Source organism: Cryptomeria japonica, chromosome 2 (genome assembly GCF_030272615.1).
Source record: "Cryptomeria japonica chromosome 2, Sugi_1.0, whole genome shotgun sequence".
Classification (NCBI taxonomy): Eukaryota; Viridiplantae; Streptophyta; class Pinopsida; order Cupressales; family Cupressaceae; genus Cryptomeria; species Cryptomeria japonica.
The window spans coordinates 664848375-664866411 of NC_081406.1; the positions used below are offsets into that span (position 1 = coordinate 664848375).

The following is an 18037-nucleotide window of genomic DNA, read 5'->3' on the forward strand; positions in this document are numbered from 1 at the left end:
TCTAGTCGAAGAGACTCGAGATCAGTTTAGAAACTTATCCCTTACGCCACGGAGTGAGGATCACCAGAGGGAGCCAGGAGTGGGTGCGAGTGAGAACGGAGGGGAGGACAACCGTACGGTTGCAAGTGCCACACACAGTAGGCAAAGCACCGTACCTTCAGTCACCCACGTAGGACACACCACCGACACCGGAGGGAGCGGCGCACAGACGCAGCCACAACCACCTCCAAGAAGACGACCCCCATCGATGGTGGGCAAACAAAAGTTGCCTAAATTCAATGGAGATGGCAACGATGACCCCGTACGGCACTGTCGTACATGTGAGACAATATGGTCAGCCAACGGGGTAGTTGACAAAGCAGATTGGGTGGTGCAGTTCCCTGCCACCCTGAGAGGAGTAGCCATTGATTGGTACTCTGATGTGAATAAAACAAAAGTGGGAACATGGGATGACCTACAGAAAGCTTTTGAGAAGGAGTTTCGACTCCTTCGAGATGATAATGAGATCGTGGCGGAGATATTAAGCACAAAGCAGGGAAAGCATGAAACAGTGCGAACATATAGCCGACAGTTAAAGGAATTACTAGGGAAGATTGAAAACCAGCTTGCTGACGGACTAAAGAAGAGATGGTTCGTGGAAGGGTTGCGGTCATCCTTGCGGAAGAAGATGAAGATTGTACCGCCCACCTCATACGATGACGCGTGCAACCGCGCAATGGATTTGGAAAGTGAAGGCAAAACATTGCGGAAGAAAAAGGACAAGTCCTCGGGAGAAAGCAGCAGTGACAAATCATCAAGTAAGAAGGTGCAAGCTCTTCAAAAGGATATGCACCATATGTTGAAGGAATTTAAGAACATGAAAGGAAGCACGAGCAAAAACGAAGAGGTTTGGTGCACTGATTGTAAGGAAGAAGGCCACACAAAAGGCACCTGCCCGAAGAAGGCCTTTTGTGAGATTTGCCAAGTGATGGGACACTCAATCAAGGAATGCCCATACAACATGAAAACCCGAAGTACGCAAATGAGCCAAGTATTGTTCACTGAGCAGGCCACAACATCCGCACCAGCGGGTACGGCCCAACAAACCAACACAGCGGCATCATCTGGAGGTTACCGGGACAACAGACGCGGCAGCGGAAGAAATAACAATAATAACAATAACGGAAGTCGTATCCCGTATGACGCCAAGAGCCGGCCAATGATCCAATGTAGGGCCTGTAATCAGTGAGGGCACTTCACCCGTGATTGCACGAAGGAAGCCACCCCTCAGCACCTCTGCCAATGGTGTGGGCCAGGCGACCATGAGGACGCAAATTGCCCAAAGGCAGGGGTTAATCTCCTCAACATTGAGAAGGCTGAGAAGACTGGTGAGAAAGAAGTACTGGCGATCACCCGCGCTTAGACGAAAAAGGCCACTTATCCTGACCCCCGTACGGAGAAGGAGAGATTACGGGAGGCAAAGGCCAATATTGAACGTGAGATGACGGTCGAACGGCGGAACAACGAGGTGGTGAGTAAATCATCCCGTACAGAAGCTGAAAATAACATCATTGGGCAAGTACTACAGATGGAAGTACCTATAAGGGTAAAGGACCTTCTAGAAACAATGCCACAGTTAAGAACCGCCATTTTTAGTTCCATACAAACCACTGTGCAAGCACCTTTGCATACCACACGGGCGCAAGTTCCGATCAACCCCTCGGCTGACCCAATGTTGTTGGCCTTAAATAGTGGTCGGCATCCTGTTGTAGGAGAGATGGGAATTCTCGGGGCTATCCTCAAAGACACCATCGTGGACGGAGGTTCGGGGGTGAATGTACTACTGCCAGAGGATACGTGGAAGAAGCTGGGGAAGCCAACACTATGGCCACCAACATTCAACTTGGTAGGTGTAGACCAACACGGCATCAAGCCACTCGGCACCCTGATGGCCCAGCCGGTCACCATCGGCATGCAACCCTTCATATTAGATTTTGTGGTAATCCCACTCAAGAAGAAGGGGTACGACGCCATCTTAGGCAGAGGGTGGCTGGTTACAGCAAAGGTGAACCACGACTGGAAAAAGAACACCCTTTCTATGGAGAAAGGGGGGCGGAAGTACACCATTGATCTGAGGACCCAGGTTGTCAGCGAGGAACTGGCATCATCTTCAAAATCGGAGGGTGAAGGAAAAGGCGACCTGAGGGACGAAGGACAAGGCTGCAGGGAGCCCAACGACGAAGGGATTCTCAAACTAGGAGAGTGCTCCGAGGATGAGACAGGGTCATTAAACGAGCTCTTCCACTGGCAGATGGAGGATTACGAAATGTTCCAGAACTACAGGATCGAAGTAGAGGAACCAGAGCAAGTAACAGAGGAGGTGTACCTGCCAGAATACAGAGAATATTGGAAGGGAGACGCCCCAAACCTCGGTGACGTAGATAATCCCAAGATAATTTATGTCGGCAACAATTGGAACCCTCTGTGGAAGGCCGCAGCCTTCAAAATCTTTATTATTCTTCTTCTTCTTCTTATGTACGGGAAGGAGACCGTGGTCCCTATAGAATTGGTGGTTCCAGGTCTTTGAATGGCCATTAAAAATAGACTTGCCACCAACGGGTCCAAATTGAAACCCTACCACGAGAAGCGCGCAGGGGACCCGAGAGGCCGGAAGGACACCCGAGAGTCCGAAGGGGAACCCAATAGGATGGAAGGGGACTTGAGAGGCCAGACAGGCGACTCGAGAGGCACGGGACCAAAGCGGGAGACTCTCGAGCGAGGAAAACTGAGAAGGATGAAGGGCGATCCCAGAGGCAAGAACCCCGAGCCGAATCTGGACAGAGAGAAACAAAAACAAAAAAAACGTACGGTCGTATGGGTCCGTACAACAATTGATCGTACGGTCGATTAAAAAAAAATTAAAAAACGAAGATGCCACGCTGGGACCACCGGACCACCGTGCGGTGGCAACACCGACGGTGGACCACCTATCCACCGACGATGGACCACTGTGCGGTGGATACACCGCCCACGTAAAGAATAAGACACACAGCCGCTCCGTCGTCAGTGGTCCATGGTACGGTTGAACTGCGTTGGGCGTGCGGAAGGACCGTACGATGTGCACGGTTGACCATGTTGTCCGTACGCTAGAGGTGTGTCCGTACGGTAAGGAGGGTGTTGACCGCACGAGAAGGTCGTTGTACGATTCAGTGTTGTTGTTGACCGTAGGGGGAGGTTGTATGGCCAGGGTGCCATCGGGGACATTACAGGGGAAACAAAAAAAAAACGACGACGACCAGATTGAAAAATCATTCGATGACATGTGGAGCCAGGATGCTGAAAATATTAGAGTGGAGAAGAAGGGTTTTGACATCTTAAAATACCATAGAAATGATGCACGCCATGGACTTTCGTGTAGTTCTGAAGGTTGTAAATTGGTCTTGGCGCACCTGGGGCACTGCCCCCGGACCCCTCGAGGGGTGCTGCCCCTCAACCCCGCTGGGGGCACTGTCCCCAAACCCCCAGTTTATTTTTGAGCTACAATACACTTTTTGAGTCTGGCGAAGGGCATCAGAGAAGGCACGGTAAGTGTTGGGTAGAGTTATTCAGTTCAATGATTAGCCTTTGGGGCGTGTGATGGAGGATTTGAGGTGTCTCGTAGCCTTTGTGACAGAGGGTTGTGGCCACCTCCAGGCATGAATGGTACGCTTTGAGAAACTCGGAGTATGTCTCGGCTAGACGTGAGGTTGCCTTGGTGGATGCACAGAGGGCTTGGGAGGAGCTGACCACCAAGTTGGAGGCAGGAGTAGCGTGAGACTTAGCTCAGCATACCCAAGAGTTGGATGCCGAGAGGGCAGCGCGAGTGGCTATCGAGGACAAATTGGCTAGGGAGACAGTATCATTTGAGTAGCAGTTGGTGGAGGCTGAGACTGAAACGCGTGTTTTGCAGACAAGTTTGGTTTAGGCATAGGAGGACTGTGATGTCGAAGGAAGCAATAATGGTGAAATCCGCACTTGAGCATCGAATGGTAGCAAAAAAGGGTTTTCAGGCGATGACGTAGCAGGTGTATAAGTTCCGGGCTCGACTGGCGTCAACAATTCTGTTTAATGTCATCTCTATTTTGTATTAAGTCGTACGGAGATGACTTCTTTTCTTTTGGGGGGGATGATGTTGGCGGCAATATTGTACATGAAAATAAAACTAATTAATTAAGTTGTAATTGTCTTGGTTAGTTGGCAACCGAGGGGTGGTAGTTGCGGTGCGACGGTTGGCGCTCGCACCCCCTCGGTATCTTTATATACTTCTGAATGTAACTTGTGACGGACAATTATGAATGGAATAACATCTCTTATATTTTATCTGATATCTATGGCATTATTATTCTGCATTACATGTTTTATCTGTGTACTTTAAGTTATTCACCCAAGAGGGTAAACATATTCTTTTTGGCTTCAGTGCGGGATGATGTACTTACCACCTCTTCTTTTTTTCCGTCGTTTTGTCCTCATCTCCCGCTCAATGTCGGCCTTCGCCTCCCATAATCTCTCCCTCTTCGTACGGGGGTCGGGATAAGTGGCCTTCTTGGTCTGAGCAAAGGTGATTGCCAGTACTTCTCTATCACCAGTTTTCTCAATATTGAGGAGATTAACCCCTGGCTTGGGGCAATTTGTGTCATCATGGTCTCCAGGACCACACCATCTGCACAAGCTCTGCGGTGTCTCCTCTTTCTGGCAATCCTCTAATCATGATGACAACAAGTTACATTACATGGTATATAAAAGTACCGAGGGGGTGCAAGGGACAACCGTCGCACCCGTAACTACCAACCCTCGTTTACATTACTAACAAAGTACTTCCTAATTAATTACTGTTTATTCCCGTACAATATTACCGCCAACAGACACAATGGCATACTTATACATATAGAATCTTACTGGTTGCAGGTGTTTGATAAAAGGATTACTATAACACAAAAGAGTTCACAATGCTCCTAGTCCCTTCTATTGGTTGGCATTGTTGAATCTCTTGTATGACAATTGTACCTAACAAAAAGTTACAATAAGAATGATCCAAAGCATCAAAAAAAAACAGCAAACGAGATGCTTTCAATGGCAGTTTCAGCTAGGGATGGTCAGCCGTTGTTGGCATTAAAACAAAAGCAATGCACCGAGTTTTAGATAGCAGAGCATTCAAAGCATTGCACTCCCTAGTGAAAAACCATACCCTAATGAAGAAAACCTAGGACAAACCATATGAAAATTCTTGAATTAAATGTGGGTGTTCAGCTCTTCAAAACACACCTCATGTGGCTAGGATATCAATGATATGAGCACAAACATGAGGAAATAGAAAACAAGAGGAATGCCCACAAGATTGAATTAATTGCAAAATCATACCCTAATGAAGAAAACCTAGTACAAACCATATGAAAATTCTTGTATAAAATGTGGGTGTTCAGCTCTTCAATACACACCTCATGTGGCTAGGATATCAATGATATGAGTAGAATCTCAAGTAGATAGAAAACAAGAGGAATGCCCACAAGATTGAATCCTTTACAATTTTAACTAAAGGAAACAAACGAATAAAATAAGAGAAGTTGATTGCAGGCAGTCTTAGGCCAGGCACATGCAAAGTCCAAGAGAAATAAATGAGATAATGATACATCTAAGTTAGTTCAACTGTTCAACTATTCATGTAAATGGAAGGATCAAACTAAACAAGATCTGGAGTAAGAACATATCTATGATACATTTTTATAAAATGCTTGTTTATAGTTAACTCAAATTCTCATTAGAAAGCCCTGTCTATTACTTATTCTCCATTTCCCTCCCAATAAGAGAGTAATATTACACTTAAGCTTTCACCTCATGCTATCCTAATTTGCTCGTTTTATTCGTCCTTCACTCTAATTGTAAATTGTTGTACCATAGATGGAAAAGGCACTCCCTTCAACTTGGTTCATGCAAAGATCTTTTACTATCTAATAGCAAGATTGCAGTCCATGTACACTAATGGTTGAATATGATTCTAGACAGAGTTCATCCAATAAGAGATCTAAAAGCAGCAGTTTACATTTAATATGCTATCACAATATCATTTGTATGAGGCTTGCATATAAACTACAACATAGCATCAATTTATACTCGATGATTTGTATGAGCTCATGCTTCTATCAATTTTGTTATGAACTGCTACTCAAATTTAGCTAAATTTTAGCAACAGTACACTTTTTAAGCAATGTTATAAAAGGTTTTATACCCAAGCTATTTACACATGTGATGTAAATTACTCTTCTACATGCAACCTTTTAGTCAAATTAGGAGCGAGTTATGCAACACATACAATTTGATCACCCTTACAAGTGACTTGGACCCATCACCTTCTCTACCACTATTCAGCATATAGCTACACTACAAACTGCAATTAAATTATAGCTTAACAGCTCTCACTGAATGAACAATCCCCAAACAATGAGATTTCTAAAAAGCTTAATTGCTAAGTAAAAGGGATTCTCCATACCATGGATTGGTGGAAGCTCAACAAGGATGAATCCTCAAAGGAGAATATGAGCGAAACCAAGACTCGAGGTATTTATAAGTTGTAATGATAACCTTGTGAATCCCATCATTTTGTTTGTTAAGGTTATGGGAACCCAATCAAACAACTATAAGAACAACAAAATGAAAATCATTTCCTCTAATGCATCTTTCAGTGCTAATAGGGATGGGATACCCAAGGCACGATGGCAAAGGTTCTTTAGAATATTAATTCTTTATATTGTTAATGGTCAATATTGTATTTAATGTGTCTACAGTATTAGGTACATAGAAGTAGGTATCATAATTAATATCTACAATATTTTTGGAACTTCTATATATTGTAATTTGTTCTCAATTAATATTAATGAAGTATTTTACTAATGAATCTGATTTTCACATGGAATCAGAGCCCTAGGTTAGGAATTTTTTCGAAAAAGTCTGTGTAGTTTAATCTTTTCGAATTTTTCCTTAAACCCGTCTAGGGTTTTTCGTGGCTCCCGGTTCACGGGTATGTTCAAGGGCTTTTTTTGCCCTACCTACATCTGTTTTTTCTTTTGGCGAGCGATTTTTTCAGAAAAAAATCGCGATTTATCCCGTGTCTCTGCCTATTTGGCACCGTAACCCTCTGTTTACCCACACAACGGCAACCCTGCTTGCGATTTTCCGCGACTTTCCGCGATTTTCTTCGCAAACTTCTGCGAAGATTTTTTTTCTTTTTTTCGGCCTTTGCAATTTCGCGACAGAAATTTTTATCGCGATTTCTCACCCACGCAACGGCCACATTTTTACCTGCGTTTTTTCGCGGTGACGTCTTTCTATGTTAAATTGTGGAGTTTGTTTTTGCCCGTGCAATTTTTGTTTTTTCAACACGATTTCTGGCATTGACAACAAGGTTTTCTTTGACGGGATCCGTTATGCGTCTGTGTTCCGAGCCCTAGGGTTTTTCTTCGACCCTCAATTTATTTCAAAAAATTGATTACCTAGGGTTTATTGTTCACGACCTGCATTTTTTTCTGAGCTTTAATGGCCGCCTAGGGTTTCTACATTTTCAGCTAGGGTTTTGACCCTCTGTTTCAAGTCGAAAAAAAATTTCAGTTGCAAAATCTGTGGGTTTTTCAAAATCTGAACTGGGTTTTTGTTGGATTTTTTTGGGTGCACCATTTTTTGTGCCTGTGTTTTTGAGCCTGCAGATTTGACCCTTTAGTCGAAAAATAATTATGATTACAGATTCCTTGTGGGTTTTTTGAGTGCTCTTCTGGGTCTTCGTCAGATTTTTTTGGGTCTTCCGAAAAAATTTGTCCCAAAAACCGTGCAAGGGTTTCAGTTTCTGACTTGCAAAACCTGCAGAATTTGTTTGTAAAAACCCTTTGTTTTCATCTTCTGGTTTTCGTGCATTCATACCTTCGCTAGTTTGACCTCGAGGTACATGATGGCATCTCTGACGAATATAATGCTCGAAAGCAGCCAGAAATTCAACAACCGCAACTACAACACCTGGAAGCAACGTATGCTAACCATTTTTTAGTACCGATGTCTTGATGCAGTTGTTTTGGGCACATCTCAACGTCCAACCACTGCCAGCAAAGATTAGGACAAATGGGATGAGCGCAACAACGAAGCAATCATGCTCATCAAACTCTCCGTCACTGATGAGCAGCTACCCCAAGTATCGTTCGGCAAAACTACGAAGGAGATATGGGATCATTTGAAGAGTCTCCATGAAACCTCTGACAAGAGCAGAGCATTCTTTCTAAAGAACGTGCTATTTTCGATTATGATGGATGAAAGGACACCTCTGCAAGATCACTTGACAAAGATCAAGGACATCCATGACCAACTTGAGGCGATTGGTCGCACAATGGAGGAAGAGGACACGGTCGTCATCACACTAAAGAGTTTGCCAAAATCTTATGAGCATTTCATCGAAACGCTGAATATCACTTCCACTGACGTCGATTTGAAGTTTTATGATCTTTGTAGCAAGCTTTTACAGCAAGATCGGTGGCACCAGCAGTTTGGAAGCAGTACCAGTTCCACCTCCACCAAGCAAGCGTTCTCTGCCAAATCTTTTGTTAAGAACAACGGGAAGGCTCAATATTCTCAGCCGAAAGGCTCTATTTCTTCTCAGGACAGCAAGAAGAAGAACATTCAGTGAAATTATTGTCATGAGTTTGGTCACATGAAGGTCGAGTGTCGAATTTGATTCTCAAAAACATGGTTCAGAGGATCCTCAAAGGTGATTATATTTTTTATCAACTGACAATACTTCATTGCATGTAGTATGTACACATCTTAAGCCTTATTATTGTTTCTCTTTGTACTATCCCCTATCTGGGATCTGGTAAGAAGATTTTCTGAAGCAGAAAATCTAGACGAAAACCACATATCAGCACTACAAGAAAACTTAATTTGTTTTAAATGATCTATCTAAGAAAATTCTATAGGATGTTTCGTAATTTTAAGGGAAGCATTCTAGGAGATGTATAGAGATGCAAGGACACTTCATGTGAAGTCCCTTCATGCAGAGACGTCCCTGTATGGGTCTGAGACAGGAAAATGCTTCCAATATGGGAGACAAGTACGAAGGGTCATGGTATAAGTCTTCAAGTAACTATGGAAAGTTGGCAAAATAATATAGATCCTACAAACTTCTTAAATAACAATACATTTCATATAGCTTTTGGCAGTTTTAAACTCTCATATAAAAACAAGCTTTGAACTTATAGATATTAAGTGAGATATTTTATGTTCAATTGGTTAATCTGTTTGGAATAAATAGCTAAATCGTCCCCTCAAAATTCAAACAATGTAAGGTAAAATATTATAGAAATATATTATGTGTAACCCATGTTAATATAATATTATATTATTTCCATAATGGTCATATTATAGAGACATCGTCATGTAATCTCTATTTAAGGAGCCTTTGTCTCCTCTGTTTAATATAGATTATTTGAACAACCCAAAACTCAAAAGAGATTTTAAAATTGAGCAAATTAAGTAACAGATACAAAAAAACTAAGGAGTTGTCAAGGGAAGTGAATAATCATACCATTCAGTCACCAGTGAACGAATATTTTCAGCAGCTTCTTCACTAATCTGTACAGCATGTAACAACAAATGATATAAATTGAACATATTCATAGATTTAGCAAGAAAACATATAAGACACAACAAAGACCACTTACCAACCAGCATTTTCAAGGTAAAGGAAACCCACCAAAATATAAAAAAGAAACATTCATGACTAAAATATTTCTACAAAATAAAAACATATAGAGGTGTCAAAAAATAACCTGACAAAATACAATGTATAATTCTTTTTCACATGAGCCTCATAACAGCAGTATAATGAAGGAGCTGTTATAGTCTTACAGATGATTGTGGAAAGTTTTGCGTGGGTTGGCTTATAGTGGAAGCCCTTCCTTTGCTAAGAGGGTAACAATACTGGAGACCTTTGCAAAAATCAGATCTTGTATTATCATGTTAGATATTTGTTGTCACAAGATTATTTTTGAAATGACTCAAATATTTTGGGCTGTTATTAATGAGGCTCGTTCAGAGAATGTCATGACTTCCATGCAATTTATTATGTCTCTAATTTTGGGTGAAGATGATGATATTTTTAAGCTAACTTGTTGGATGTTTGGAGGAAGGAGCGGCATGTTTCACCAACCACACATGAGCTGTGAAAAATATTGGCTAAACAAAATACCGAATTAAAAAATCATTTGACAGAAAATGAATTGCTTTCTTGTGGCCTACAAATTATAGATACTACTAAAAAGAGCAAGAATTGAGGAAAGAAAATAATTGTTTCACAAGCCAAGAAGTCTTGACACCTATTCACACCAGTGGAGCAACAAAGAAGATAAATTAGTGAGTCCCATTGCATACTTATTCCGTAGAGTGATGATGAGATCAAAGAAGAAACAAGCTATTAGATTTGAGGAAGAATAAAAGACTAACATCACAAAACTCTGATTTTATGTCAAAACTTAAGATGGATTTCTAGAATAATCCAAATGCAAGGTATGCAAATGATAAAAATTTTGAAGTCATTAATGATGACATTGAGTTTCCTGAAAAGTCCACATTAACAGGTAATGATAAGCACTAGAATCCATCTAGTGAAGCTTATTCAAAAATTGAAGGAGACGCACATGAGGCCTATGGCTTAGATGATGAAACCATTGGAAGATATGAAGAAAATACTGATTTTTGTATGCCTAGTCACAGCAGTTCATTATCGATGGAGGTAACCATACATAGATAGGCAAAAACTCGCTCACGCCTTCCAATGTCGCCTCCTCCATGATATCTCTTTGCTCTAGCGCGGGCACTCTTTCTTTTGGTCGTGAGAGATGTGTTTGCAAAGACAAGCAACTTTATTCACCGTTCCCTAGCTCTACTCGACGGCATTCAGCCCTTTCGTGCTCCAAGATCCCTCCCTCGAGGGTCATCTTTGGCAACAGCAATGTTCCCAATCACCCTCCAAGCTCTATGGATTGTTCAAGTGGCCCGTTGGTGCCCATTGCTACACAGGGCTCTTCCTTTCGTGATGTTGTTGCCCACAGGATCTTGAAATATGAGGTCAAGCTTTCTACCTAGGACACTAGAGCAAAAAGTAGTGGATTGGCTTCTAATTCGCAGGGGTTTTCTAAGGCCTTCTTGAAAACCCATCTCAAATGGGCTTCTTCAACCCGTCTTAGTTTTTTCAAAATATTTAAAGAAAGGTGTTTTCAAAGGAGAGCAGTTTTATATCACCAATAGTCTAATTGGCCAATTCAATCAATTGTGGCCAAAACTTTCAGGTCTGCACAACTGGATCACAACCGCCTGGCAATCTATGTCCATTGGTAATGTAGAAATCTACCCTTGTGTGCAAGGATTTTTTATTGTGGTGTTTGATGGTAAACAGGATTGAAATGCCAACCTCCAGGAACGATGGTGTTGGGGGCAAAAACTGCTCCTCCTCAAACCTTGGTATCAAGAATTCAACCCTCTCTTTGAAGTTTGAACATTTTGTGGTGAAGTTGGTTTGGGTCCACCTTCCAAATCTTCCACTGCAATTCTGGCTTGAGGACAGCGTTGAAGTTATTGGCAATTCTTTGGAAGATTTTTTGGCTGTAGATACTGACAACTCCAATTTCACCCACACAACATTTGCTTGCATCCTTGTAGACTTGGTTATCTCAAGAGATCTCCCTGCTGATATAACTTTTAAGATTTATGATCGCAGTTGGTCACAGCCTCTAGATTACAAAGGTTTGCCCTTCCGATGCAGAAGATGTTTAAAAACTGGACACGTGCTTAATAATTGCTCCAGATCCAGAAACAATGCTGAGCACCAATCCTAGTGGATGGGTGCTCTTCCATATCATTATTCTGTAAATGCTCCAACAAAGCATCTTGGAAGGAAACAGAATCTCCTCAGGCTGCTCTTTCCCCAAGAGAAAGATGTGCAAAACGGGGGTAATATGAAATCAATTTCAGACTCCCCTGGGTCCCTGATTCTTCCTGGGAATTTTACAGCCAATGCAGATGGGGCAACAAAACACATCTCTGAGACAACCTTTTTCTGACCAAGATTGGACTAAGATAAAGGGAGAGAAAAATAAACCTTCTCTAGAGAAAGAAAAAATAAACCTTCTCTACAAATGACACTAAGGTGGCCATGAAAGGGAAGAATTCAGAATGTAATCGCACCAGCACGGTCAGATGGGCTGGTTGGTAAATTTTCTCTTCAGTAGCTGCAAGCATTTTAAGCTTGTCTTTAGCTTAGCATAGGTTATGTTACTCTTTGTGGCAACAGTAACCATTTTCATATGGCGTAGATTGGCCCAACTTATGTAATAAATCCCCAGCTGGGGACCATATGTTGCACCACTATTAGAGGGCTGATGCTTTTCTTATTTTATCATTATTTTATATGGGAGTGGACCCCATGTCAACTTCTTACGGATCAAAAAACAAGCAATTCATTATCTATGCATAATTCTGGCCTTCGTGAGGAATGATTGGAAAAAACAATTACAAGTGACAGCTGAGAATGAAGTGGGAGTCCTATCTACATTGGACAACACGAAAAGCTTCATTGAAAAATTAATGCAAACGGGGCAAAGTTATCCGCTTGAACAAATTGTCACCTTTGCAGATTTATAAACATAAAGAGTGTAATGGAAGAAATGAAATCAGCAAATTTGCACATGATCAAAGATACAGATGTGACAACCAAATTTGCAAATGAGGTTTTATCTGTATCCAGAGAAACAAAGCCGAAGGTTGATGAGCTCACCTTTGAACTTAAATCAACTAATAACTCATTGGGTAGCACTCAAATAACAATATTAGAGGCAGAAAAACAGCTTGCTGCATTTACAAAATTTAGGGAACAAGAGAATGGAGAGGGCTAAAATAATCAAACAGGTGATTAACAAGCTTCATAGGCTACAAGGAGATTCTGATTTAGAACAATTACCTAAGATTGCACGTTCAGATGTGGAACAGCAAGAGGATTGGTTTAAATAAGAGAATGTAAATAACTTCCTATCTTTGGATAATCCACTTTTTGAAATGGACCAAGAGTTATCTTTAGATAATCGATTTTTTGTCATGGAAGCTAAGATATTTCCTAATTTTAGTAATATAGTGGTGCAGGGGCACCATGCTAGCCATTTTCTAATTTTAATAATACAGTGGTTCATAAGTCTGATAAGGCAGTGAACTTGAAGACAGAAGTAAAGGCCAAAGATTGAATGAAACAAGGTACATGGCAAGTGCACATGAAAGAGTGTAGGCATACAACAAGGGCAAAGAAGGAGACAGTCCAAAACACCGGTGGTAAAGGTATGTTGGCAGGTACAGGAGCAAGTGCAGCATCAGGTACCGATGAGAGACAACCCAGAGGGCATGTAACAGGTCAGTTTGTGAAGATGGAGCAAGGTCTAGATGTTAGACAGTTCAGAAGTGCAAGGAATGATACTAATCTTCAGCACCTCAGTCATTGGAAGGGATCACCTGATGGGAGAGCATTTGGAGCACAAGTGAATGGAGTGATCAAGCATGTTTTTGGTGCAATACAGTCCCCAAGGGACTTGGGAACTTTTTCAGGCCGGGTGTATGGTGCAGGGGCACCATGCTAGCCATTTGTGTAGGTAAAGTTTCATGTCAAGTTTGGTGTATTGAGTTTACATTTGATGTAATAAGGTCCATTAGGACCATCTTGGTTGTATTTGTGTCATTGAGTTTTGTGTATTTTACAAGCAATTTACGGAAAACTGCCCTGAAACCCTTGTTTTGAGGGTTTGAAGTGAAGAAATGTGAATATGTCACCATTCCATAGTTGAAAATTGGCCAAAACCGGTGGAATGGGTTGTCTAGGGGTGCTCCAGATGGGTTTTGAAGGATTTGTGCAAGAGATGAAGTTTGAGGCCTTTTTGGGCAAGCCCTAGCCTAACATCTTCATGTGTTCGGCTTAGAAGTGTAGGTAGAAGCAAGATTTTGTTGGAGAGCAATTGGTGAGTGAAAGTGGAGGCCAAAATCCACTTATTGGGACCCTATGTGATGTATTTAGGCCTGAGGAGTGGTGGTTTGAAGTTTAGTAATTAAATTCCTAACACTTGCTTTGGAAAAGTGGCCTAATTAGGCCTAAAAGCGACATAACCAGTCAAAAACAGAGGTACTTGTTCCAAAACAACCCCTAGGGCAAATTGGATATGTTGTAAAACAGCCAAAAGGGTATCCATAAATGTTCCTCTTTTGTCTTGAAAATGTCCGTACAGAAAGTTATGGTAGAAATACCCTCTAAGTAGGGCTACAAGGAGTCTAGCCTAGTTGTGAAGCAACTCACTTCAAAGCAAGTTATGGAGCCCAAACCAAGGGATGGTGAGTGTTGTTATGATGCCCTTAGTCACTTTAGAAGCCTGCCTTTGAAGGATTGAATCATTTTGAGGTCGGTCCTAGAGTTGTGTCACATTTGTCATTGTGTTGGGTCTAGTTAATGGATAGGTGAGTTGGGAGAAAAATTCCCATTTTGAATTTTTGTGAGCCCTCCTAGGTGAATAATTTGTGTTGGTTTTTGATTTGATGTGCTGCTCTGCATCATATAGCTACTAACAAACACAAGATATGGGATCTAGGTGAGATTTCCAAACATGAGATAGTGCCTTGTGTTAAAGTTAAGGATCCACCAATGACTGCTATTGCCAAGCCGATGGAGAGAGCTACCCAGCATGAACAATTTATTTGTTCACAAGAGCATAAGGAGCACTTGAGTTGTCTTGGAGGTGATTGTTTGAGACACCTAACTCTAAAAATTTGAGCAGAGCAAGTAAAGCGTTTACAGAAAAAACAAAAAGGGAATGTAGTATATCTTGATGCACATAGTGTATCTACAAAAGATTCAAAAGAGCAATTTTAGGTAGATGGCACTCATTCTATACCAGTAGTGATTACGTAGAACTTGACACTGGAAAGAATTAATTGCATTTCATCCAAGCACAGAATGTGCTGTGGATCCACAAAATGTGTGGTGAATGGCTAAAGAGGGCTAAGGAAACTAGGTTGATAGGCACACAAGAAAAACAACACCAAAATAGAATTAAAGAAAAGATTGTTCACATGGATCATTGGAAGCATCGTGGGATTGGAAGCATCATGGGATTGGAGACAAAGAAAAGGATACTCACATACTTACACTCAAGGCTGTCTTCACATAAGAGTGGGCAATCCAGGTATAGTGCTTTGTCATGAAATAGATGCTTTATCAAACAATAAACTTGATTTCTACCTTGCTAAAAATTTTAAGTCAGCAACTACTAATGGAGAAGTTTCAAGCATACCCAGAAGATATCTAGATGAAGAGCATATCAATATCAAGGAAGCTCTGCATCGAAATGATAGAGATTATTTTCAGGTAAGTTGGCAACTGTTTTCAAGCATGGAATGGGAAAAAATTTCGTTGGTGATTGAAAAGGAATAAACTTCAGATTCTACGGATGTTATTTCAGAACTCTCCTCCTCTATTTTTTTTTAGCAGATTTCAGTATTGCACTTGTTATCCTATTTTCAGATTGCTGATCTTAGAAAAATCGGATTGGAGTTACGGGTTCTAATCTTGAATAGCTGTAATTATGCTCCTAATTAAGTAAAAATGTTAGTAAGTTGTTGCCGTTGAAAAGAATGACCCAGTCAGCCAACATTAATCACATTTGGGAGGCAATTTAGATGCTTTGTAACCATCATCAATTGTACTTATCTATTGAAGCTGGTTTATATTTTTTGCTGAATAGGACAATTGATAACTTCAGTAATAAAGTTTATTATAAAAGGTCAGTGTGATTGATCATACACCATTGATGAACATCATTCAATTCCATGAGAAACAATTAAGATGTTTGTCAACAGTGTTGATTTTGAGATGGATAAATTGTGATGGTGACTTATGTGATGTGCTCATTCTTTCAACCTCAATTTATATGATGATACAAATTTGGGATACAAGGATCTATGAGATTGGTAGATTGTTCACAATGAAACAACAAATGATAGATTTGCAGCTTAAAATTGTATCAGAATGGTGAAACAAAAACATGGTGGAGCATTCTCCTCATTTATTTGGGATCCCGGTATTGCAAAAGAGTTTCATTTGGGAGGAATTGGAAGACTGAGTTGGCATTGTTTGAGGACAAGTAATTTGGGATGGGAGGATTGTAATGTCCCTTTTTGGCTTATTCCAACATTTTGGAAAGTTCCAATATTCTTAGTGAATGCCAATTTTATCAAAAAGGAATTCTGACAATGGAAGTAAATTCAAGAAATCAAGATGTGTCCAACAGTACTTTCCAGATACACTTTAAACATTCTGGCTTGAAGAAGTGTGTCAAGAAGTGTGCTATTTTTGGAAAGCACCAACTTTAATTAAGTTTAATATCATAAGAACTTAAAGGTTATTTTCGCATAGTCAGAATTAGTAGCCGGATAATTTTACTATTTTTCAAAATTTTGGGTGGATGTGAAAAAATAATTAAATAATGTTAATGTTTGTAGCTTCAGTCGAATGATCATTTAAAATACATATAATATATGTTGATTAATAATAATATATTATTATGTTATATTATTATATTATTATTAATCATATAAAATTTAATATTCAATATTAATCTATTATATTATTCTAAATTAATAATTGATTGATGAAACATTATAATATTGATTAAATTATTATAATTAAAGGAGAGACATGTCCGTTCAAGGACATGCCTTTCCAAAGGAATATATACAGTATAATGTTATTCAATTTGAGAACACATAGAATTCCAAGAATGCAAGTATCAGATTGAATCAGATATATACATTAAAATACATCTAATAAAAGCAAGGAAAATCAACATGGTATCAGAGCTCAGGCCTGTGAAGTTTAATTTGGAGGTTGGAGAGGGTTGGAAAATTCAGTTTTTTTTAGAATTTTCAGTCTGAAATATGCCATTGTACGGCCCTTGGTTGGCCTCAAAATGAGGACTACAATATATGGATGGAAAGATCTATGTTTCTAGTTTTCAAATATGTTTATCTCATCAAATTTGATTCAGTTTTGTGCAAGATATGATGACTTTGGTGCAGGTCACTTGAAACCCTACCTAGGGTTAGCAGTTTTGGGAAAAATGTCGTAACTTTTGTTTTAACCGTTGGATCTGGCTATAACTTGGAGGAAATGTTTGTAATTAGATTTTCTAACATCTCACCAAAGAGATTGGATAAATTTGGTAAATTGCAAAAGTTATTAACGACTGTGTGTGGCAGATCATTATGAAAGTGTTGATCAAAATTATGAAAATGTTCTACATCATTCAAAGGGAATTATGATGAGAGATGATTCATGCGTGATATTTATTATATGGGCTCACCTTATGAAAGGAAATGTTTTACACTTCAGATAAGTATTCCATGTTTTATTAAGGCACATGAATTATTGAGTTTGTAATTTATGCTATAAACGAATTGATGATTGAGACCAGATGCAGAGGGAGTTTGACATTTCAAAAGAGGACAAGAGGTTGATACAAGAACTTGAGCTTCAGAGGGAGCAGATGGTTCATTCAACTTGTGACAATTTCGATCACAGTGATTGAGAGGGATTTTCACTATTAAAGGTGAAACACTTATGAGGTAAAACTTGATTCAATTGATTATTATACTAATGAAATCATTTAATGCCTTATGGGCCCTGTGTAAATCATAAGGAAGTGACGACTTCCAAATGATTTCCACTTGTATTTTTGAGGTTATTGGAAGGTGACGATCTTACAATAACTTGAGCTTGTGGATAGAATCGCCGACAGAGGCAATCCACATGAGAGCTCGTGGATAGAATCGCCGACTGAGGCAATCCACGTAAGAGCTTGAAGATAGAATCGCCGACTGAGGCAATCCACATAAGAGCTTGTGGATAGAATCGCCGACTGAGGCAATCCACATAAGAGCTTGTGGATAGAATCGCCGACTGAGGCAA

General features: G+C 40.3%; 1 protein-coding gene across 2 annotated transcripts in view; it reads right to left on the reverse strand.

Annotated features, from left to right (window-relative positions):
* Positions 1-18037, reverse strand: part of LOC131049755 (uncharacterized) — a 262789-nt gene that overhangs the window by 221369 nt on the left and 23383 nt on the right. For both annotated transcript variants that reach the window (XM_057983819.2, XM_057983818.2), the window contains exon 5: positions 9575-9621. In XM_057983819.2, coding sequence (XP_057839802.1) covers positions 9575-9621 — 47 coding nt within the window. The remainder of the gene's footprint in view (positions 1-9574; positions 9622-18037) is intronic.